At 40.6% G+C, this 23,670-nt stretch overlaps 1 protein-coding gene across 6 annotated transcripts in view; it reads right to left on the bottom strand.

Annotated features, from left to right (window-relative positions):
- The window catches only part of TEX26 (testis expressed 26), a 63,353-nt gene that overhangs the window by 12,580 nt on the left and 27,103 nt on the right, over positions 1–23,670 (bottom strand). For all 6 annotated transcript variants that reach the window (XM_049867701.1, XM_049867705.1, XM_049867702.1 and 3 more), the window contains 2 exons: positions 12,368–12,533; positions 9,026–9,179 (listed from right to left, as the gene is read on the bottom strand). In XM_049867701.1, the coding sequence (XP_049723658.1) occupies positions 9,026–9,179; positions 12,368–12,533 (320 nt within the window). The remainder of the gene's footprint in view (positions 1–9,025; positions 9,180–12,367; positions 12,534–23,670) is intronic.

Below are 23,670 nucleotides of genomic sequence, written 5' to 3'. Positions count from 1 at the left end.
ATCACTGCATTTAGAAAACAAGAAATAACCATAGAGAGGAAAAAAGAGAGCTTGGAAATTAAGAATATGAGAGCCGAAATAAGAACCGATAGAAGAGTTTGACAAAAAAGTAATAAATTTTTCAAATAAACAAAACAAAAATACAAAGAGAAGAACACTGGGAGAAAAGGAAGAAAATTAGAGGATTGATCCAACTAAAGGGAGTCCCAGAAAAGAACAGAGAAAAGAAATGAGAGACAGTATTAAAAAAATACGGGAAAACATTCCCAGGATGAATCTCCCGATTGAAAGGACCCCTGAATACCCAACATAATAAATGACAAAAGATTCCTACCAATGCATGTAATAGTGAAATTTCAGAATGTCAGGAATAAAGAGAAGCTTTTAAGAGCTTCTAAGGGAGAAAAGCTATCCAAAAGGATGAGGATTCAAAATGGCATTGATTTTCTCAATAGCAATCCTGGATGCTAGTAGGCCTTTGGAAAAATGAATTCTGAGGGAAATGATTATCAACCTAGAATTCTATACCCAGTTAAACTATCAAGTGTAAAGGTGGAATAAAAGACAATTCTAAATATGCAAGAACGCATTCAAAAAGAACCTTCCATGCACCAGTTCTTAGGAAAAAAAAAAAATTTTTTTTTTTTTTTTTTGCTCAGCAAAAAGAAGGTAGAAGGACAAGAAAGAGGAAGATGTGGATTCAGGAACTAGGGGATCCAATACAGGAGAGAGGCAAGAGAATTTCCTAGGATGGTGCAAAAATGAAGTGCCAAGGCAGAGTGGGGCAGCACACCTACAGAACAACCAGTTTAGACTAGGGGAGAGTGGCAGAGGACATCAGAGTGACAATCTCCAGGGAAAATACTGAAACTGATAAAATGTTTGAAACTGTGTTTGGGGAAAAATCTTGGTAAGAGTGTGATAAAGTATTTGGAAAAAAATTAGTGACAGACGCATAGAAGAACTAAGCACATGAAAAAAAAGTCAATTATTAACTCTAGTAAAAGCAAAACAAAAAGAAAAAGGAAACACTACCGTAAAGTACCACCTGGCTCTGCAGCAAATGTTTACATAATCGTACTAACATGTTGTTGTTGTTGTTAGATGCAAATTTGTAACATATTAACACGGATGGATAGGGAGTGAGAAATAGTAGGGAGTTAAACCCTCAGCTACCACAACAGGAAGTCAAAAATAATGTCTAAAACTAAAGACTCAAAAAATAGCAGTACAAGCACATTATTTAAAAATATGAAGGATCAGGTGAGACGAAAGAGTTAAAAGGATTGAAATTGATTGTCTATAGGGAGTAGGACTGGGAGTGGAAGGGGGGGTGTCCAGGAACTGTTCTTATTTCATTATAAGCCTACAAGCAGCCATTTGATTTAAGTAGATAAATGCATTAGTTTGAAGGAGTCCTGGGGGCACAAATGGTTAAGTGCTTGGCTGCTAACCAAAAGGTTAGCAGTTCAGACCCTCCAAGGAGCTCTGTGGGAGAAAGACCTGGTGATCTGCTTCTGTAAAGATATAGTCAAGAAAACTCTACGGCAAAGTTCTATTCTATCACATGGGGTCGCCATGAGTCGGTAATGACTCATAGCACCTAACAGTAGCCTGTATTAGTTTAATGAAAGTAAATTTTTTAATTTTAAAAATAGAAAAGGAGAAGTTAAGAATTGGAAACTGCTTGTGTAAATTCTCTTAAAGACATTTTAGCTGTGAAGGAGGTAGTGTGAAAGGGGAGCCAGAGTGCCTGGGTTCAAATCCCAGCCTCTACCATTTATTACCTGCGTCATCCCAGGCAAGTTGCTTAACTTCTCTGAGCCCCAGATTCCTCGTCTTTGATTGGGAATAATAACCTCATGGGTTGTTGTGAGAATTAAAGTTGTTAATTTATGAAAAGCACGTTGGAAGAGCTCAGAAAATGTAGCAGCTTATGAAGGGAAGCAAAGAAATGAGGCAGCAGCTAAAGGGAGATGTGGAGTCAAGGGCAAGTCTTTTTTTTTTTTTTTAATGAAATACTAGAGCTGATGTGTGTGCTGGCAGGGTGGGATTAGTCATTTAGAGATGGAAAGATTATGATGTAGAAAAAGATGGATAACAGGAATAAAGGTCTTCGTGAGGGTATGCGTCCAAAAGCTGGACAATGAAAAAGGAAGTCTGAAGAAGAATTGATGCCTTCAAATTATGGTGTTGGCGAAGAATGTTGAATATACCATGGACCGCCAGAAGAACGAACAAATCTGTCTTGGAAGAAGTACAGCCAGAATGCTCCTCAGAAGCAAAGTCTCACATACTTTGGATATGTTATCAGAAGGAACCAGTCCCAGGAGAAGGACATCATGTGTAGTAAAGGAAAGCATCAGTGAAAAAGAGGAAAAACCTCAATGAGTTGGATTGACACAGTGGCTGCAACAATGGGCTCAAACACAGCAATGTTTGTGAGGATGGCGCAGGACTGGGCAGTGGCTCGTTCTGTTGTACATGGGGTCGCCATGAGTTGGAGCCAACTCCACGGCACCTAATAAGGGGTCAGGGAGGTTGATCCATAGCACACTTGATTAAGACTCAAGGGAGGAGGAAGAACAAAGGTGAAGAAGCCTAGGCTTTGAGATTCATTATTATCCTCTCTAGAGTCACAGAAACACTTAGGAGGACTGCGTTCCTAGGTGCTCTCTGGTTTGTGTTCAGTTCCCACTAAAGCGTCCAGGCTTTCTCAGCTGTTGTTGGGTGTCATGTTAACAACCAAAGAAGCAGGAGATGACTAATCCTCCAATAGCCGTTTTGTCTCAAGGCCACTGGTAGTAACCCAGCAAACACTGTTTTCTCAGTAATTTAGGGAACTGTTTCCTTATTTGAGTTTTAAAATATCTACAATCAACATTCATGAATTTTCAGTGAAGGAACTTTCCTGCTGACATGCAATAACAGGACTGTACTGTATCAGCAAATAGGTAATTTCTGCAAAACATGTCCAGATTTACTGAACTCACTTTTGGCCTCTGAGAAGTGGGGGCGAGTTAGAGACAAAGTCATGGTGTCACCTCTACCTACCCTCACAGAGAACCAGTCATAAGCTTGCTTACCTACAGACCTTGAGATAGAGCCAAGGTGACTCATGGAAGAATCTAGACTCTTCTGGAGAAAAATCTGCAGAGCAGGGCTCCTACCCCAGAAGGAGACATGTGTTCTTCTAAGCAGCAGAATGAGAAGAGTGCTAGAGTTTTCCATTCTGTCTGTTGTTGTTGTGTGCCTTCAAGTCGAGTAAATTCCAATTCATAGAGACCCCATGTGATGGAGAACTGCCCCATAGGGTTTTCTAGGCCGTAATCTTTATGGGAGCAGATGGCCAAGTGGTCTGTCTTCCCCAGAGCCACTAAACCAAAAAAACCAAACCCGTTGCCGTCGAGTTGATTCTGACTCATAGCGACCCTATAGGACAGAGTAGAACTGCGCCATAGAGTTTCCAAGGAGCACCTGGCAGATTCGAACTGCCAACCCTTTGGTTAGCAGCCATAGCACTTAACCACTACGCCAACCATTAGCGGCTGAGTGCTTAATCGTTTGTGCCGCCAGGGCTCCTTTCATTCAACCTAGGGAGAGACTAAAACAGCCCTTGCTCTACCCTCCTCTGGTTTCCCTATTTATTATCTGCAGGAGATAGCACCATCCCATCCACACAGATCCCCAAGCCACATATCTGGCTCCTTTTACTCCCTCATTCCTATAGTCCATCAGTCACTTATTCCTATGATACATACTTTCCTTTGGTCAACCAATATATATTTTCTTTTTATTTATTTACTTCAGATGAAAGTTTACAAAACAAACTAGCTTCTCATTAAACAGTAAACATATTGTTTTATGACATGGGTTAACAAACCCACGACATGTCAACACTCTCCCTTCTTGACCTTGGGTTCCCTATTACCAGATTTCCTGTCCACTCCTGCCTCTAGTCCTTGCCCCTGGTCTGGTGTGCCCCTTTAGTCTCGTTATGTTTTATGGGCCTGTTTAATCTTTGGCTGAAGGGTGAACCTCAGGAGTGACTTCATTACTGAGCTAAAAGTGTGTCTGGGGTCTATACTCTTGGGGTTTCTCCAGCCTCTGTCAGGCCAGTAAGTCTGGTCTTTTTTTGTGAATTAGAATTTTGTTCTACATTTTTCTCCAGCTCTGTCTGGGGTCCTCTATTGTGATCCCTGTCAGAGAAGTCAGTGGTGGTAGCCAGGCACCATCTATTTGTAGTAGACTCAGTCTGGTGGACACCGGGGTGGTTGTGATCCATTGGTCCTTTGGACTAATCTTTCCCCTGCATCTTTACTTTTCTTCATTCTTTCTTGCTCTGGAAGAGGTGAGACCAGTGGAGTATCTTAGACGGCTGCTCACAGGCTTTTAAGACCCCAGATGCTACTCACCAAAGTCGAATGTAGAACGTTTTCTTTATAAACTATGTTATGCCAATTGAGCTAGATATTCCCTGAGACCATGGTCCCCATAGGCCTCAGCCCAGTAATTCAGCCCTCAGGGAGTTTGGACGTGTCTACGGAGCTTCCATGACCTTGCCTTGTACAAGTTGTGCTGGCTTCCTCAGTATTGTGTACTGTCTTACCCTTCACCTTGTCTATTTAGTGTTTTCCCATCCCCACACCTCCCATCCCTCATAACCTTCAAAGATTGTTTCTTTTTGTGTGTAAACCTTTTCATGAGTTTTTATAGTAGTGGTCTCACAATATTTGTCCTTTTGTGATTGATTTATTTCACTCAACATAATGCCCTCCAGATTCATCCATGTTATGAGATGCTTCGAAGATTCATCATTGTTCTTTATCGTTGTGTAATACTCCATCGTGTGTATGTACCATAGCTTGTTTATCCATTCTGTTGATGGACGTCTAGGTTGTTTCCATCTTTTTGCTATTGTGAACAATGCTGCAATGAACATGGGTGTGCATATGGCTATTCTCTTATTTCTCTAGGATATATTCCCAGGAATGGAATTGTTGGATCATATGGGATTTCTAGTTATAGCTTTCTAAGAAAGCACCATATCGTTTTCCAAAATGGTTGTATCATTTTGCATTCCCACCAGCAGTGCATAAGAGTTCTGATCTCACCACAGCCTCTCCAACATTTGTTATTTCCTTTTTTTTTTTTTTTTGATTTGTGCCAGTAACTCCGGGGTGAGGTGGTATCTCATTGTGGTTTTGATTTGCGTTTCTTTAGTGGCTAGTTTTCTCAAGCATTTCCTCATGTGTCTGTTAGCTACTTTAATGTCTTCTTTGGTAAAGTGTCTGTTCATTTCGTTTGCCCATTTTTTAATTGGATTATTTGTCTTTTTGTTGTAGAAGTGTTGGGTTTTCTTGTAGATTTTAGGCATTAGACCTTTGTCTGATTTGTAATAGCCAAAATTTTTTCCCCAGTCTGTAGGTTCTCTTTCTACTCTTTTGGTGAAGTCTTTTGATGAGCTTGAGTGTTTCATTTCTCGAAGATCCCAGTTATCTACCTTAACTTCTGGAGTTTGTGTGTTGTTGGTTATGGTTTGTATCCTACTAATGCTGTGTATTAGGGCCTCTAGCATTAGTCCCATTTTTTCTTCTATGAACTTTATAGTTTTGGGCTTTATATTTAGGTCTTTGATCCATTTTGAATTAGTTTTTGTGTATGGTGTGAGGTATGGGTCCTGCTTCATTTTTTTGCAGATGGACATTCAGTTTTGCCAGCACTGTTTGTTAAAAACATTGTCTTTTCCCCATTTGGTGGACTTTGGGTCCTTGTCAACGATCAGGTGACCATAGGTGGGTGGATTTACATCTGGGTTTTCAATTCTGTTCTATTGGTAAGTATATCTGTCATTATACCAGTATAAAGCTGTTTTGACTATTACAGCTGTATAATAGGTTCTGAGGTCAGGTAATGCAAGTCCTCCCACTTTATTCTTCTCCTTCAATAGTGCTTTACTTATTCGTGGCTTCTTCCCTTTCCATGTAAAGTTAATGATTAGTTTTTTCATCTCTTTTAAGAATGTTGTTGGTATTTGGATTGAGATTGCATTGTATTTGTAAATTGCTCTGAGTTGTCATTTTCACAATATTGAGTCTACCTATCCATGAGCATGGTATGTTTTTCCATTTATGTAGATCTCTTTTGGTTTCCTGCAGTAGTGTTTTGTAGTTTTCTTTGTATAGGTCTTTTACACCCCTGGTTAGATTTATTTCTAAGTATGTATTTTTTCAGGGGCTGTTATGTTTTTCCAATTTTCTTTTCATCTTTCTCGTTATTGATGTATAGGAATCCAACGGATTTTGTATGTTTATCTTGTATCCTGCTACTCTGCCAAATCTTTCTATTAGTTCCAGTAGTTTTCTCATGGAGGGCTTTCTATGTATACCATCATATCATCTGCAAATAGGGACAGTTTAGCTTCTTCATTACCAATTTGGATGCCCATTATTTCTTTTTCTTGTCTTATTGCTCTAGCTAGGACCTCTAGCACAATGTTAAATATGACTAGTGGTAAAGAACATCCTTGTCTTGTTCTTGTCCTCAAAGGGAATGTTTTCAGTCTCTCTCCATTAAGAATGATGTTGGCTGTTGGTTTTGCATAGATGCCCTTTATTATGTTGAGAAATTTCCCTTCTATACCAATTTTATTGATAGTTTTTATCAAGAATGAGTGTTGGACTTTGTCGAATGCCTTTTCTGCATCGACCAAGATGATCATCTGATTCTTTTCTTTCCTTTTATTTATGTGGTGGATTATGGTGATTGATTTTCTAATGTTGAACTATCCTTGCATACCTTGTATGAATCCTATTTGGTTGTGGATGTATTATTTTTTTGATATGATGCTGAATTCTATTGGCTAGTATTTTGTTGAGAATTTTTGTGTCTATGTTCATGAGAGACATTGTTCAGTAATTTTCTTTTTTTGTGGTGTCTTTGCCTGGTTTTGGTATCAAGGTTATGCTGGCTTCATAGAATGAATTCAGAAGTATTGCTTCTTTTCTATGTTCTGAAATTGTTTGAGTAGTACTGGTGTAAGCTCTTCTGTGAATGTTTGGTAGAATTCTCCAGTGAAGCCATCTAGGCCAGAGCTTTTGTTGCTGTTGTTGAGAAACCAATATAGATTTTCACTGACTATGATGAACTAGGCACTGGAGTGAGCCCTGGTAACACAATGGTGAGCCAAAGAGCCACAGTTCCTACCCTTTCCATGGTTCATAGATTACTAAAGTGCTTATTGCATGTGATCATTGGGGTTGTGTGTCAACTTGGCTGGGGCATGATTCTCAGTGGTTTGGCAGTGATTCAACAATGTGATCACTTCCATGATGAGATTTGATATAATGTGATCACCTACATGGTGGGAGCTACTGTGAGTAGCCAGTCAGTTAAAAGGAGTTTCCTTGGGCATGTGGCTTGTATTGAAGATAAGTGGACATCCTGGCAAGGCTCATGGGCTTTTGCTCACTGTGGATCCTGCAGCTGGGTCCTGTTTGTCTGACCTCTGGTTCTTGGGACTTGAGCTAGCAACTTACCTGAGGTCTTGCTGCAATCTTAGGATTCCTCTATCTTTTCAGCCTGTGAGCAAGAGTCCTGCTCTCTGACCTGCCAATCTTGGGTTGACCAGTCCCTGCGGCTGCGTGAATCAGGAGAAGCTTCCAGCCTGACCCATGGATTTGTGACGTTCCAGCCTCTGCAACTGCGGGAGCCATTTCCTTTATATAAATCTCTCTACATAGATATTTATATGCTTTATTGTTTTTGAACCCAGCCTAAGACATTATATAATCCTGCTGGTTCTCCCTCCATCCCCACTGCCAAGGCACTGGTTCCAGCTGCTCTTCTGTTCCCTAAGCTACAGTGACAGCCTCCTGCCTGGCCTCCTTCCTCCAGGCTAGCCTACCTCTATTCTTCATGCTACAGCCAGTGCATGTCTTCTACAACTCAGAACTGAATGGTTTCACTATTCTAGGTCAAACCTTTCCATTGCTTCTAGGATGAACTCCATACCCCTTGACATGCCTAACAAGACCCTTCGGGACTGGGTCCTCTCTGCCCATGTGGTCTCCTCTCTCAGTCTCCTCCAGGCACGATCTGCCCCATTGATGCTGACATTCATTTAGTCCCTGACCACGCCATGCTCTTTCACCCTATGTCTTCACGGTACTGGAGCACTCTTCCCCTCATCTTCGCCGGCTAATTCCTCCCCATCCTCCAGGCTTCACTTCTGCTGGGAATCGTTTCCTGGCCCATTCCCCTCCATTAGACAAGATGTCCTGCAGTGTGCGCCTATAAATCTGTTGCATTAACCCATTGCCATCGAGTCCATTCTGACTCATAGCGATCCCACGGGACAGAGTAGAACTGCCCCATAGGGCTTCCAAGGAGCAGCCAACCGTTTGGTTAGCAGCGGAGCTCTTAACCACTTTGCGTTTCCCACAAAATCAAACCAAACCAGTTGCCATGGAGTCAACTCTGACTCATAGTGACCCCATGTGTGTCAGAGAAGAACTGCAACCCACAGGGTTTTCGGTGGATGCATTTTTGGAAGTAGATCACCAGGCCTTTCTTCTGAGGCATCCCTGGGTGGATTCAAACCTCTAACCTTCTGGTCAGCAGCTGACTTCCTTAACCGCTAGCACCACCCAGGGATGCTTGCCATTTCCTAGACCGGGATCTTTTGTTTGCTAAATTTCCTGTTGTGGTTTCTAGACTAGGAGTTCCTTGAGGGAAGGGACTGCATTTATATGGCTTCCTACTGCAACTGGAGGTGCCCTGGTGGTACAATGGTTAAGCGCTCAGCTGTTAACAGAAAGGTTGGCAGTTCGAACCCAGCAACTCTGCAGGGGAAAGACCTGGTGATCTGCTCCTGTCAAGATTACAGCCTAGGAAACCCTATGGGGGCAGTTCTACTCTGTCACATGAGGTCTCTATAAGTTTAAAATAGACTCACCAGCACACAAGATTGCAACTCCAGCCCTTGGCACATTCCTGGGGAACAGGGAAACATCATCACGTTTACCTTTTGTTCTGTCCACAAAGTCCCTCTTTGTAATGGAAACAAACTGATTTGACATTGCTCTCCTAATTTCTTCCACTGATGCCGCTTTCCAAGGGAGGCAGCTGTTCACTGAGGCTGGAGAGTGACCTGGAGGCAGGGTCCATTGCAAGAATCCCTATGAATACAAACATAATATTCAGGAAAATTCGTACTTGTTCACAGAATACAATCAAGGCATGTGTCTGTCATAGCATTAATTCTTAGTTTCTTAGTGCTGTCATAACAGAAATACCACAAGTGGGTGGCTTTAACAAGCATAAATTTATTTTCTCAGAGTTTAGGAGGCTAGAAGTCTGAATTCAGGGCACCGGCTCTACCGGAAGACTTTCTCCCTGTATCGGCTCTGGGGGAAGGTCCTTGACTCTTTCAGTTTCCGTTCCTTGGTTCCTTGGTGATCTTCATGTGGCATTAGTCTTCCCCCATCTGTGCTTCCTTGTCTCTGTGCCTAATCTGCTCCTTTTATATCTCAGAGGTGATTGGCTTAAGGCACATTCTACAATAACAGCCTCATTAACATAATAAAGAAAATTCTATTTCCAAATGGGATCACATCCACAGGTATAGGGGTTAGGATTCCAACACATATTTTTGTTGTTGCTGTTGTTGTTTGCTGTAGAGTCGATTTTCAACTCATAGAGATCCCATGTGACAGATGAGAACTGCCCCATAGGGTTTTCTAGGCTGTAATCTTTATGGAACCAGGTCTTTCTCCCACAATGCTGCTGGGTGGGTTCGACCTGCCAACCTTTCAGTTAGCAGCTTAACCACGGCATCACCAGGGCTCCTCAATTCAGCCCATAACCAGTCCCTATCGGTACAAACACAACGTTCAGGAAAATCCGCATTTGTTCACCCGAATGGACTCAAGAACTTGAGTTTGTGTGCATGTGTCTTTTGACCCCATCACATCCAGCTACAATGCTGCAATTTTGCTGTGTGCAGCTGCCTGTCAACAGGAGTCATCGGTTAACCCAACTCGAACACACATTTCATCCACTTCTTGAACTTGTCAACTTGATGACCAGAAAACATGATTGCTAAGCCCAAAGAGTTGTGCCTCCAGCCAAGACTCTCCTACAGATAAGACACCCCAAAAAGAAACACCAAACCAGTTGCTGTCCAGTCAGTTCCACTCATGGCGAACCCCTGTGTCAGAGCAGAACTGTGCTCCATAGGGTTTTCAGTGGCTGTGATCTTTCATAAATAGATTGCCAGGCTTTTCTTCCAAGACACCTCTGGGTGGATTTGAACTGCCAGCCTTTCTGCTAGTAATGGAGCACTTAACCACTTATGTCGCTCACAAGACCAGAAGCGAAGAAAACCCGTGTTAATTCTAGCTCTGGCCGCATGTGCCTAAGGAGCAGAGAAAACCAAGCTCCTTATCCCTTGGACACCCCAGGCCCAGAGAGAAACCTTGTCCCACAGGTGGGAGCCTCACCCACATCCTGTAAAACAGGAGAGGTGCAGGCTTTCTCTCCTTTCACCTAGAGTTTTTATGATGATAAAATGAAACCTCACCACCTCCTACCATCCTTTCTCTCTCTCTGATACCCTTACTTCCTGTTTTCCTGAGAATACAGAGGACTTTGGAAGAGAACCCCACAACCCACAATGCATCTCTTAGCCACTCTGTCCAAACTCACAGGTGCACTTCCTAGAGAGGGTGAAGGGCCAGCCCCATATGGTGCACGGGGTCCCACTCCTTTTGTCTGCCCCAGCACATCTCTTCAGCTATTCTCACTTCTCTTCTGCAACTTCAGTTTTTCCTCCTGTACTGGGTCACTGCCATCAGCGTCACTATCTAACACCTTTATTTCTCTGTCTTAAAAAGAAATCTCCCTCCTCACCCTACTTTCCCCCCATCCCATTGTTGTCATTGTTAGGTGCCATTGAGTCGATTTCTGACTCATAGCAACCCCATGTGACAGAGTAGAACTGCCCCTGAGTGTTTTCTAGGCTGTAATCTTTACGGTAGCAGATTGCCAGGTCTTTCTCCTGTAGAATGTCTGGGTGGGTTCAAACCGCCGACCTTTTGGTTAGCAGGGAAACTATATGCTTACGTGTATGTACATGTATATATATACAATGAAATATTATAATTAATTATTTTACATTAACTAAAAATCTTAAGGAAAATATTTAAGAGACTAATAGAGTTATAATGAAAAACCCAGTTAAGTGGGGATGTATGTGTGCCCTAATGGTTCCCAAGTCCACACGTCCACCTCACCCAACTCACATGGGCTCCAGACCAGCATATTCAACTGCCTGCTGGACACAGCGTCAACCAACATGACTTACACTGAATTCATTTTCTTCTTCTCCCTTCTCCACCAAGACTGGCTCTCCCCTGTGATCCAGGTCAGCAAACAACATCAGCATATACTCAGGTGTCCACCTCCAAAATATGAACAGCGCCCTTGGCTCTTTCCTCTTCCTTATCTCTCCCATCTTTTCAGTCATCAAGATCCTGTCCACTCTGCCACTGTAACACTCATTGGATGCATCCAATTGGCTTCATCCCAGCTGGCAGATAAGTAAATGGAACCCTTTAATACAACTGAGCGTTGCCTTTTATGATGAGAGAAGGTTGTACAGTGCCAACTGAACACAGAGAGGATCAGTTATAGGCAGTCCCCGGGTTAGGAACGTCCGACTTACATACAACCTGTAGTCACGAATCAACCACTGTAAAGGCTATTTTATTAAAAATTTGAGGTACATATAATGGTTTGTAATAACAAGTGGGAGCTACTTTGCAACACGCATCAAAACATTACTATTACTACCGTATTATGTTAAAGATATTTTAGTGTATCTGGAATTGCTTCTTTAATGTTTTTTAGGCATAGAAAGGTACACTATATGCTATATACTAAGACAAACATTTGACTAACTGATGTTAAATATGAACAGTGCCTAACCATTTCGGTTTACATACAAATTTGACTTAAAGACAGACTTAGGAGGAGAACTCGTTCATAATCTGGGGACTGCCTGTACTTCTTTCCAGGAGAGAAGGCAGTTAAAGATGGCTCTCGTTAAACTTGGCCTTGATGGATAGGATAAACACATTCTAGATAGAGGCAATGAAATTATACAAGGCAGCATGGAGGTTTGAGAGTGCGCAAAACACAGGTCATGGGGACTAGGGATGGGGGGATGTGGTTAGAAATAAATGTGAGAAGGTAGGCAGGATGAGAAGGACCTCGTATCCCAGGGTCTTTGCAGCATACTCAAACTCACATTCTTAGGTGTGATGCTACAGCATCCAAGTAAAAAGATCTACAGATATTATCTTACTTGACTGGGGTGAAGTTTGTGGTTTCTGATTCCTCTGTCAGTCCCAGGGTTGATCAAATCTTCTTTAGAATAGGATTTCCAGCTGTACTCATCATTGTAATGTGTCTGGTTGGGAATAGGATCGCTAAGCGAGTATGTATATCCTAATCTTCTGATACTTTTTTGTCTATGAATAAAAGACAGTAGAAAGTACAGTAAGGGATTAAATGCAAAATCTCAACAGTATGTATGTCAAATAATTTCACTCATCGTATTTTTTTTTTTACTTTAACAAATTGAAATTTATTTTCTCACATTTCAGGAGGCTAGAAGTCTGAATTCAGACAGCTGGCACTAGGGCAAGGTTTCTCTTTCTGTTGGCTCTGGAAGAATGTCCTTGTCCCTCCTGAACTTCTGCTCCTGGGCAATCTTCATGTGCCTTGGCATTTCTCTTCTCCCATCTCTGCTTCTTTTGCTTGCTTGTTTAATCTCTTTCATATCTCAAAGGAGGTTGACTTAAGACACACTCTACACTAATCCTGTCTCATTAACATAACGAAGACAACCCATTCCCAAGTGGAATTGTAACCACACGCATAGAAGTTAGGATTTACAGTACGTATTTTGGGGGGACACAATTCAATCCATAACAATGTACTACTAAAAATGAATTATAGGTTGGTTAGATTGTTGGTCTGGCAGAGTTTTGATTCCTGTGTCCTTGTACCAGTTCTACTGATGTCATTGTAAGCATAATCTAGAGTGAATGAGTAAAGTGAAAATTGCTAACTTTTTTTTTTTTTTGCTTAAGCAGCACTCATTTATTATCTTACATTTCTGTAGGTCAGAAGCCTGTGATGAATCTCACTAGAGGCTCTAAGGGGAGATAAATTTTCTTGCTCACTAGGGTTGTTGGAAAAATTCAGTTCCTTGTGGTTATAGGACTACCGTCCCTGTGTTCTTGCTGACTGTCAGCTGAGGACCATCGCCAGATTCTTGAAGTTGCCTGCATTTCTTGTGGCCTCCTTCCTCTGTCTTCAAAGACAACAAACAACAGGGTGAGTCCCTCTCTCTATTTGAATCTTCCCTCCTTCTTTCGTCATCAACTCTTTCTCAGATCAGCTAGGAAATGTTCTCTGCTTTTTTTTTTTTATTGTGCTTTAAGTGAAAGTTTACAAATCAAGTCAGTCTCTCATATAAAAACTTATACATACCTTGCTATGTACTCCTAGCTGCTCTCCCCCTAATGAGACAGCACACTCCTCCTCTCTACCCTGTGTTCCCCATGTCCATTCAACCAGCTTCTGACCCCCTCTGGCTTCTCCTTTCACCTCCAGACAGGAGGTGCCCACATAGTCTTACGTGTCTACTTGAGCCAAGAAGCTCACTCCTTACCAGTATCATCTTCTGTCTCATAGTCCAGTCTAATCCCTGTCTGAAGATTTGGCTTTGGGAATGGTTCCGGGCCTGGGCTAAGAGAGGGTCTGGGGACAATGACCTCTGGGGTCCTTCTAGTTTCAGTCAGACCATTAAGTCTGCTCTTTTTATGAGAATTTGAGGTCTGCATCCCACTGTTCTCCTGCTCCATCAGGGATTCTCTGTTGTGTTTCCTGTCACGGCAGTGATTGGTAGTAGCTGGGCACCAACTAGTTCTTCCAGGCTCAGGCTGATGGAGTCTCTGGTTTATGTGGCCCTTTCTGTCTCCTGGATTCATGTTTACCTTGTGTCTTTGGTCTTCTTCATTCCTCTTTGCTCCAGGTGGGTTGAGACCAATTGATGCATCTTAGATGGCCGCTTGCTAGCATTTAAGACTCTAGACGCCACTCACCAAAGTGGGATGCAGAATGTTTTCTTAATAAACTTTGTTATGCCAGTTGACCTAGATGTCCCCTGAAACCATGGTCCCCAGAATGCCGTTCCTGCTACTCTGGCCTTGGAAGCATTTGGTTGTATTCAGGAAACATCTTAGCTTTTGGTTTAGTCCAGTTGTGCTGACCTCGCTTGTATTGTGTTGTCTTTCGCTTCACCTAAAATAGTTCTTGTCTACTATTTAATTAGTGACAAACCCCTCTCCCTCCCTCCCCACCCTCATAACCATCAAGGAATATTTTCTTCTGTGTTTAAACTTTTTCTTGAGTCTTTATAATAGCGGTCTCATACAATATTTGTCCTTTTGCAACTGACTAATTTCATTGAGTACAATGCCTTCCAGATTCCTCCATGTTATGAGATGTTTCACTGATTCGTCATTGTTCTCAATCGTTGTGTAGTATTTCATTATGTGAATATATCGTAATTTACTTATCCATTCATCCGTTGATGGGCACCTTGGTTACTTCCTTCTTCTTGCTGTTGCAAACATGCTGCAGTGAACATGGGTATGCATGTATCTGTTCCTGTGAGGGCTCTTATTTCTCTAAGATATATTCCAAGTAGTGGAATTGCTGGACATACAGTAGTTCTATTTCTAGATTTTTAAGGAAGCACCAAATTGATTTCCGAAGTGATTGTACCATTTTACATTCCCACCAGCAGTGTGTAAGTGTTCCAATCTCTCCACAGCCTCTCCAACATTTATTATTTTGTGTTTTTTTGATTAATGCCAGCTTTTTTGTTGTTGTTGTTGTTGTTGGGGTGAGATGGTATCTCATTGTAGCTTTGATTTGCATTTCTCTAATGGCTAACGACCATGAACGTTTCCTCATGTATCTGTTAGCTATCTGAAGGTCTTCTTTGGTAAAGTGCCTGTTCATATCCTTTGCCCATTTTTAATTGGGTTATTTGTCTTTTTGTTGTTGAGTTTTTGCAGTATTGTCTTAGTCATCTAGTGCCGCTATAATAGAAATAGCACAAGTGGATGGCTTTAATAAAAAGAAATTTATTTTCTCACAGTAAAGTAGGCTAAAATTTCAAATTCAGGGTATTGGCTCCAGGGGAGGGCTTTCTCATTCTGTTGGCTCTGGAGGAAGGTCCTTGTCCTCAATCTTCCCCTGGACAAGGAGCTTCTCAGTTGCAGGGACCCTGGGTCCAAAGGATGAGCTCTGCTTCTGGTGCTGCTTTCTTGGTGGTATGAGGTCCCCAACTCTCTGCTTGCTTCTCTTTCCTTTTATCTCTTGAGAGATAAAAGGTGGTGCAGGCCACACCCCAGGGAAACTGCCTTTACACTAGATCAGGGAGGTGACCTGAGTAAGGGTGGTATCACAATCCCACCCTAATCCTTTTAACATAAAATTACAATCACAAAATGGAGGACAATCGCACAATACTGGGAATCACTGCCTAACCAAGATGACACATATTTTGTGTGTGTGGGGGGGGAGTGACACAATTCAATCCACGACAAGTATCGTGCAGATTATAGAGATCAGACACTGATTGAATTTGTCGAAGCCAAAACCTTTTTCCCAGTCTGTAGGCAATCTTTTTACTCTTTTGTTGAAGTCTTTGGATGAGCATAAGTGTTTGATTTTTAGGAGCTCCCAGTTATTTAGTTTCTCTTCTGGTGTTTGGGCATTGTTAGTAATGTTTTGTATACTGTTTATGCCGTGTATTAGGGCTCCTAGTGTTGTCCCTGTTTTTTCTTCCATGATCTTTATTGTTTTCGTTTTATATTTAGGTCTTTGCTCCATTTTGAGTTAGTTTTTGTGCATGGTGTGAGGTATGGGTCTTGTTTCATTTTTTTGCAGATGGGCATCTAGTTATGCCAGCACCATTCATTAAAGAGACTATCTTTTCCCTTTGTAACGAACTTTGGGCCTTTGTCAGCTGCTCATATGTGAGGATGGATTTATATCTGGATTCTCAATTCTGTTCCATTGATCTATGTGTCTGTTGTTGTACAAGTACCAGGCTGTTTTGACTACTGTGGCGGTACAATAGGTTGTAAAATCAGGTAGTGTGAGGCCTCCCACTTTGTTCTTCTTTTTCAGTAATGCTTTACTTATCCGGGGCCTCTTTCCCTTCCATTTGAAGTAGGTGATTTGTTTCTCCACCTCGTTAAAAAATGTCATTGGTATTTGGGTCAGGATTCTATTGTATCTGTAGATCCCTTTGGGTAGAATAGACATTTTTACAATCTTGAGTCTTCCTATCCATGAGCAAGGTATGTTTTTCCACTTATGTAGGTCTCTTTTAGTTTCTTGCAGTTTTCTTTGTATAGGTCTTTTATGTCTCTGGTTCAATTTATTCGTAAGTATTTTATCTTCTTGGGGGCTATTGTAAATGGTATTGATTTGGTGATTTCCTCTTCTACATTCTCTTTGTTGGTGTAGAGGAATCCAACTGACTTTTGTATGTTTGTCTTGTATTCTGATACTTTGCTGAAATCTTCTATTAGTTTCAGTAGTTTTCTTGAGGATTCTTTAGGGTTTTCTGTGTGTAAGATCGTAGCATCTGCAAATAGAGATACTTTTACTTCTTACCAATCTGGATGCCCTTTATTTCTTTATCTAGCCTAATTGCTCTGGCTAGGACCTCTAGCACAATGTTAAATAAGAGTGGTGATAAAGGGCATCCCTGTCTGGTTCCTGTTCTCAAGGGAAATGCTTTCAGACTCTCTCCATTTAAGATGATGTTGGCTGTTGGCTTTGTATAAATGCCCTTTATTATGTTGATAAATTTTCCACCTATTCCTATTTTGTTGAGAGTTTTTATTGTGAATGTCAAATGCATTTGTCAAATGCGTTTTCTGCATCAATTGATAAGATCATGTGGTTCTTGTCTTTTGTTTTATTTATATGATGGATTGCTTTGATTATTTTTCTAAGTTGAACCATCCCTGCTTACCGGGTATGAGTCCCACTTGGTCATGGTGAATTATTTTTTGATGTTGTTGTTGTTGTTAGGTGCCATTGAGTCAGGTCCGACTCATAGCGACCCTGTGCACAACAGAACGAAACACTGCCTGGTCCTGAGCCATCCTCACAATCGTTGCTATGCTTGAGCTCATTGTTGCAGCCACTGTGTCAATCCACCTCATTGAGGGTCTTCCTCTTTTCCACTGACCCTGTACACTGCCAAGCATGATGTCCTTCTCCAGGGACTCATCCCTCCTGACAACATGTCCAAATCATGTAAGATGCAGTCTTTCCATCCTTGCTTCTAAGGAGCATTCTGGTTGTACTTCTTCCAAGACAGATTTGTTCGTTCTTCTGGCAGTCCATGGTATATTCAATATTCTTCACCAACACCACAATCCAAAGGCATCAATTCTTCTTCAATCTTCCTTATTCATTGCCCAGCTCTCACATGCATATGATGCTATTGAAAATACCATGGCTTGGGTCAGGCGCACCTTAGTCTTCAAGGTGACATCTTTGCTCTTCAACACTTTAAAGAGGTCCTTTGCAGCAGATTTGCCCAATGCGATGGGTCTTTTGATTTCTTGATTGCTTCCATGGCTGTTGATTGTGGATCCAAGTAAAATGAAATCCTTGACTTCAATCTTTTCTCCCTTTATCATGATGTTGGTCTTTGGTCCAGTTGTGAGGATTTTTGTTTTCTTTATGTTGAGGTGTAATCTGTACTGAAGGCTGTGGTCTTTGATCTTCATTAGTAAGTGCTTCAAGTCCTCTTCACTTTCAGCAACCAAGGTTGTGTCATCTGCATAATGCAGGTTGTTAATGAGCCTTCCTCCAATCCTGATGCCCCGTTCCTCTTCATATAGTCCAGCTTCTCGTATTATTTGGTCAGCATACAGATTGAATAGATATGGTGAAAGAATACAACCCTGACACACACCTTTCCTGACTTTAAACCAATCAGTGTCCCCTTGTTCTGTCCGAACAACTGCCTCTTCATCTATGTAAAGGTTCCTCATGAGCACAATTAAGTGTTCGGGAATTCCCGTTCTTTGCAATGTTACCCATAATTTGTTATGATCCACACAGTCGGATGCCTTTGCATAGTCAATAAAACAGAGGTAAACATCCTTCTGGTATTCTCTGTTTTCAGCCAGGATCCATCTGACATCAGCAATGATATCCCTCGTTCCACGTCCTGTTCTGCAACCGGCCTGAATTTCTGGCAGTTCCCTGTTGATATACTGCTGCAGCCGTTTTTGAATGATCTTCAGCAAAATTTTGCTTGCGTGTGATATTAATGATACCCAGTACCCGGTGCCATCGAGTCGATTCCGACTCATAGCGACCCTATAGGACAGAGCAGAACTGCCCCACAGAGTTTCCAAGGAGCGCCTGGAGAATTCAAACTGCTGACCCTTTGGTTAGCAGCTATAGCACTTAACCACTACGCCACCAGGGTTTCCTATATTAATGATATTGTTCTATAATTTCCACTTTCGTGTCCCCCACATGTCTGTCAGTTTGTTGTACTGTGGGGGCTTGCATGTTGCTGTGATGCTGGAAGCTATGCCACTGGTATTCAGATACCAGCAGGGTCACCCATGAAGGACAGATTTCAGCTGAGCTTCCAGACTAAGACACACTAGGAAGAAGGACCCGGCAGTCTACTTCTGAAAAGCATCAGCCAGTGAAAACCTTATGAATAGCAGCAGAACACTGTCTGATATAGTGCTGGAAGATGAGCCTCCCAAGTTGGAAGGCACCCAAAAGATGACTAAGGAAGAGCTGCCTCCTCAAAGGAGAGTCGACCTTAATGATGTGGATGGAGTAAAGCTTTTGGGACCTTCATTCGCTGATGTGGCACGACTCAAAATGAGAAGAAACAGCTGCAAACATCCATTAATAATCAGAACCTGGAATGTACGAAGTAGGAATCTAGAAAACTGGAAATCATCAAAAATGAAATGCACGCATAAACATGGATATCCTAGGCATTAGTGAGCTGAGATGGACTGGTATTGGCCATTTTGAATTGGACAATCATATAGTCTACTATGCTGGGAATGACAACTTGAAGAGGAATGGTGTTGCATTCATCATCAGAAAGAATGTTTTAAGATCTATCCTGAAGTACAACGCTGTCAGTGACAGGATAATATCCATATGCCTACAAGGAAGACCAGTGAATATGACTATTACTCAAATTTACGAACCAACCACTGGAGCCAAAGATGAAGAAATAGAAGATTTTTATCAGCTGCTGCAGTCTGAAATTGATCAAAGATGAAATCAAGATGCATTGATAATTACTGGCAATTGGAATGTGAAAGTTGGAAACAAAGAAGAAGGATCAGTAGTTGGAAAATATGGCCTTGCTGGTAGAAACAATGCCGGAGATCGAATGATAGAATTTTGCAAGACCAACGACTTCTTCATTGCAAATACCTTCTTTCACCAATATAAATGGTGACTATACACATAGACCTCGCCAGAAGGAACACACAGAAATAAAACTAACTACATCTATGAAAAGAGATGATGGAAAAGCTCAATATCATGAGTCAGAACAAGGCCAGGGGCCCACTGTGGAACAGACCATCAATTGCTCATATGCAAGTTCAAGCTGAAACTGAAGAAAATCAGAGCAAATCCATGAGAGCCAAAATATGACCTTGAGTACATCCTCTGAAGAATACATTTGACGCATTGAACACTAGTGACCGAAGACTGGATGAGTTGTGGAAGGACATCATACATGAAGAAAGCAAGAGGTCATTTAAAAGACAGGAAAGAAAGAAAAGACCAAGATGGATGTCAGAGGAGACTCTGAAACTTGCTCTCAAATGTCGAGCAGCTAAAGCAAAAGAAAGAATTGATAAAGTAAAAGAACTGAACAGAAGATTTCAAAGAGTGTCTCGAGAAGACAAAGTTAAGTATTATAATGACATGCAAAGAGCTGGAGATGGAAAACCAAAAGGGAAGAATACGCTCGGCATTTCTCAAGTGGAAAGAACTGAAGAAAAAATTCATGCCTCGAGTTGCAAGAGTGAAGGATTCTAAGGGGAAAATATTAAACGACACAGGAAGCAACCAACGAAAATGGAAGGAATACACAGTCATTGTACCAAAAAGAATTAGTCAATGTTCAACCATTTCAAGAGGCAGCATGTGATCAGGAACCAATGGTACTGAAGGAATAAGTCCAAGCTTGTCTGAAGGCATTGGTGAAAAACAAGGCTCCAGGAATTGCTGGAATATCAATTGAGATGTTTCAACAAACAGATGCAGCGCTGGAGGTGCTCACTTGTCTATGCCAAGAAATACGGAAGACAGCTTCTTGGCCAACTGACTGGAAGAGATCCACATTTATGCCTATTTCCAAGAAAGGTGATCCAACTGAAATTTTTTTGATATGTTTTTGAATTCTATTGGCTAGAAGTTTGTTGAGGGTTTTCGTGGCTTCATAGAATGAGTTTGGGAGTACTGCATCCTTTTTTATGCTCTAAAATACCTTTAGTAGTAGTGGTGTTAACTCTTCTTTGAAAGTTTGGTATAATTTTCCAACGAAGCCATCAAGGCCAGGGCTTTTTTTTTTGTTGGAAGTTTTTTAATTACCTTTTCAATCTCTTCTTTTGTTATGGGTTTATTTAGTTGTTCTACCTCTGTTAGTTTAGGTAGGTAGTGTGTTTCTGGAAATTTGCCCATTTTCTTCTAGGTTTTCAAATTTGTTACAGCACAGTTTTTCATAGTAATGTGATATGATTCTTTTAATTTCGCTTGGGTCCGTTGTGATATCGCCCATCTCATTTCTTATTTGGGTTATTTGCTTCCTCTCTTGTTTTTCTTTTGTCAGTTTGGCCAGTGGTTTATCGATTTTGTTAATCTTTTTAAAGAACCAGCTTCTGGTCTTGTTAACTCAGTTGTTTTTCTGTTCTCTATTTCATTTAATTCTGCTCTAATTTTTATTATTTACTTTCTTCTGGTGCCTGAGGGTTTCTTTTGTTGCTCTCCATTTGTTCAAGTTGTAGGGATAATTGTTTGATTTTGGCCCTTTCTTGTTTTTGGATGTATGCTTTTATTGCTAGAAATTGACCTCTTAGGACTGCTTTATCTGTGTCCCAAAAGTTCTAATAGGAAGTATTTCTCCTTGGATTCTATGAATTTCTTTATTCTGTCCTTAATTTCTTCTATAACCTAGTATTTTTTGAGCAAGGTGTTGTTCAGTTTCCATGTGTTGGAACTCTTTTCCCTGATATTTCTGTTATTGACTTCTAGTTTACTGCTTTATGGTCAGAGAAGATGCTTTGTAATATTTCAATGTTTTGTATTCTGTTAATGCTTGCTTTATGACCTAATATGTGTTCTATTCTAGAGAATGTTCCATGTATGTTGGAAAAGAAAGTATACTTGACTGCTGTTGGGTGAAGTATTCTGTATATGTCTATGAGGTCAGTTGGTTGATTGTGGCATTTAGATCTTCTGTGTCTTTATTGAGCTTCTTTCTGGATGTCCTGTCCTTCACCGAAAGTGGTGCAAAGAAATTTCCTACTATTATCGTGAAGCTGTGTATCCTACTTTTCAGTGGTGGTAGAGTTTGTTTTATGTATCTTGAAGCCCTGTTGTTGGGTGCATAAATATTTAATATGGTTATATCTTCTTGGTACATTGTCTGTTTAATCATTACGTAGCATCCTTCCTTATCCTTTGTGAATTTAACTTTAAAGTCTATTTTTTCAGAAATTAATATTGCCACTCCTGCTCTTTTTTGTTTGTTGTTTCCTTGATATATTTTCTTCCATCCTTTGAGTTTTAGTTTGTTTGTGTCTTTAAGTCTAAGGTATGTCACTTGTAGGCAGCAAATAGAGTATTTTTTTATCCATCCTGTCACTCTGTCTCTTTATTGGTGTATTTAATCCATTTACATTTAGTGTATTTATGGATAGGTATTTTTTTTTTTTATGAGTTTAGTGCTGTCATTTTGATGTCTTTTTCTGTGTATTGTTGGGTTTCTTTTTTCTACTTAAGTTTTTGTGCTGAGTAGTTTTTCTTTAGATATTGTCTTTTCTTTTCTTTTCATTGTTGTTGATTTTGTTTTTGCTGAGTCTTTATGTCTTTCTTGTATTTTATTTTGATGTGTAGGATTGTTAGTCTCCTTTGTGGTTACCTTATTATTTATCCCTGTTTTTCTAAGTTTAAACCAAACTTTTATCTCTTTATATTGCCTTGCCTTCCTCTCCATAGGAAAAATCTATGACTACATTTTTTAGTACTTTTATTGATTTAGTGCCATCTGTTACAGAATGGCATCACTGTTACCCTGTTTTGAGCATTTTTTTCATCTTGATTTATTTTTGTGATTTCCCTATATGGGTTGATATCTAGTTGCTCTGTCTTGTGTTCTAGTCTTGGGTTGTTATCTGATGTTACTGATTTTCTAGCCAGAGAACTCCCTTTAGTATTTCCTGTAGTTTTGGTTTGGTTTTTTATAAATGCCCTAAGCTTCTGTTTATCTGAAAATGTCCTATTTTCCCCTTCATATTTTTGAGACAGTTTTGCTGGATATATGATTCTTGGCTGGCAGTTTTTTCCTTGAAGGCTTTATATATGTCATCCCATTGCCTTCTTGTCTGCATGGTTTCTGTTGAGTAGTCTGAGTTTATTCTTACTGACTCTCCTTTGTAGGTGACTTTTCATTAATCCCTAGCTGCTCTTAAAATTCTCTCATTATCTTTGGTTTTGGCAAGTTTGATTATAATATGTCTTGGTGACTTTCTTTTGGTATCTACCTTGTGTGGGGTTCGATGAGCATCTTGCATAGATATCTTCTCGTCTTTCACGATATCGGAAAATTTTCTGCCAACAACTCTTCCACAATTCTATTGTCTGTTCTCCCTCCCTGCTCTGGTACTCCAATCACTCATAGGTTATTTCTCTTGATAAAGCCCCATGTGATTCTTAAGGTTTCTTCATTTTAAAGAAAAATCTTTTTTCTGATTTTTCTTCTATTATATTGGTGCCGAGTGTTTTATCTTCATTCTCACTAATTCTGACTTCCATTTCCTCAAATCTGCTCCTCTGATTTTCTATTGAGTTTTCTAATTCTGAAATTTTATTGTTAATCCTTTGAATTTCTGATTGCTATCTTTTTTTTTTTTTCTCTCTAAGAATACCCTGGTAGCATAGTAGTTAAGTGCTACAACTGCTAACCAAAAGGTCAGCAGTTCGAATCCACCAGGCCCTCCTTAGAAACCCTATAGGGCAGTTCTATTCTGTCCTATAGGGTTGCTATGAGTCAGACTTGACTTGAGGGCATGGGTTTGTTTTTTTTTGTTTTCTTTTCTTTTATCTCTCTAAGGTTTCTTTCAGCCTATTAAGTTTTTCACTATGCTCTTGAATAACCCTCTTAATTTCTTCAGCTGCTTTGTCTCTGTGTTCCTTGGCTTGTTCTGTGTTTTGCCTGATCTACTTCCTGATCGCTTGACAAGTTCTCTATATTAATCTTTTGTATTCTACCTCTGGTAA

This window comes from Elephas maximus, chromosome 23 (assembly GCF_024166365.1).
Source record: "Elephas maximus indicus isolate mEleMax1 chromosome 23, mEleMax1 primary haplotype, whole genome shotgun sequence".
NCBI lineage: Eukaryota > Metazoa > Chordata > Mammalia > Proboscidea > Elephantidae > Elephas > Elephas maximus.
This window is presented reverse-complemented; position numbering and strand designations above follow the sequence as displayed.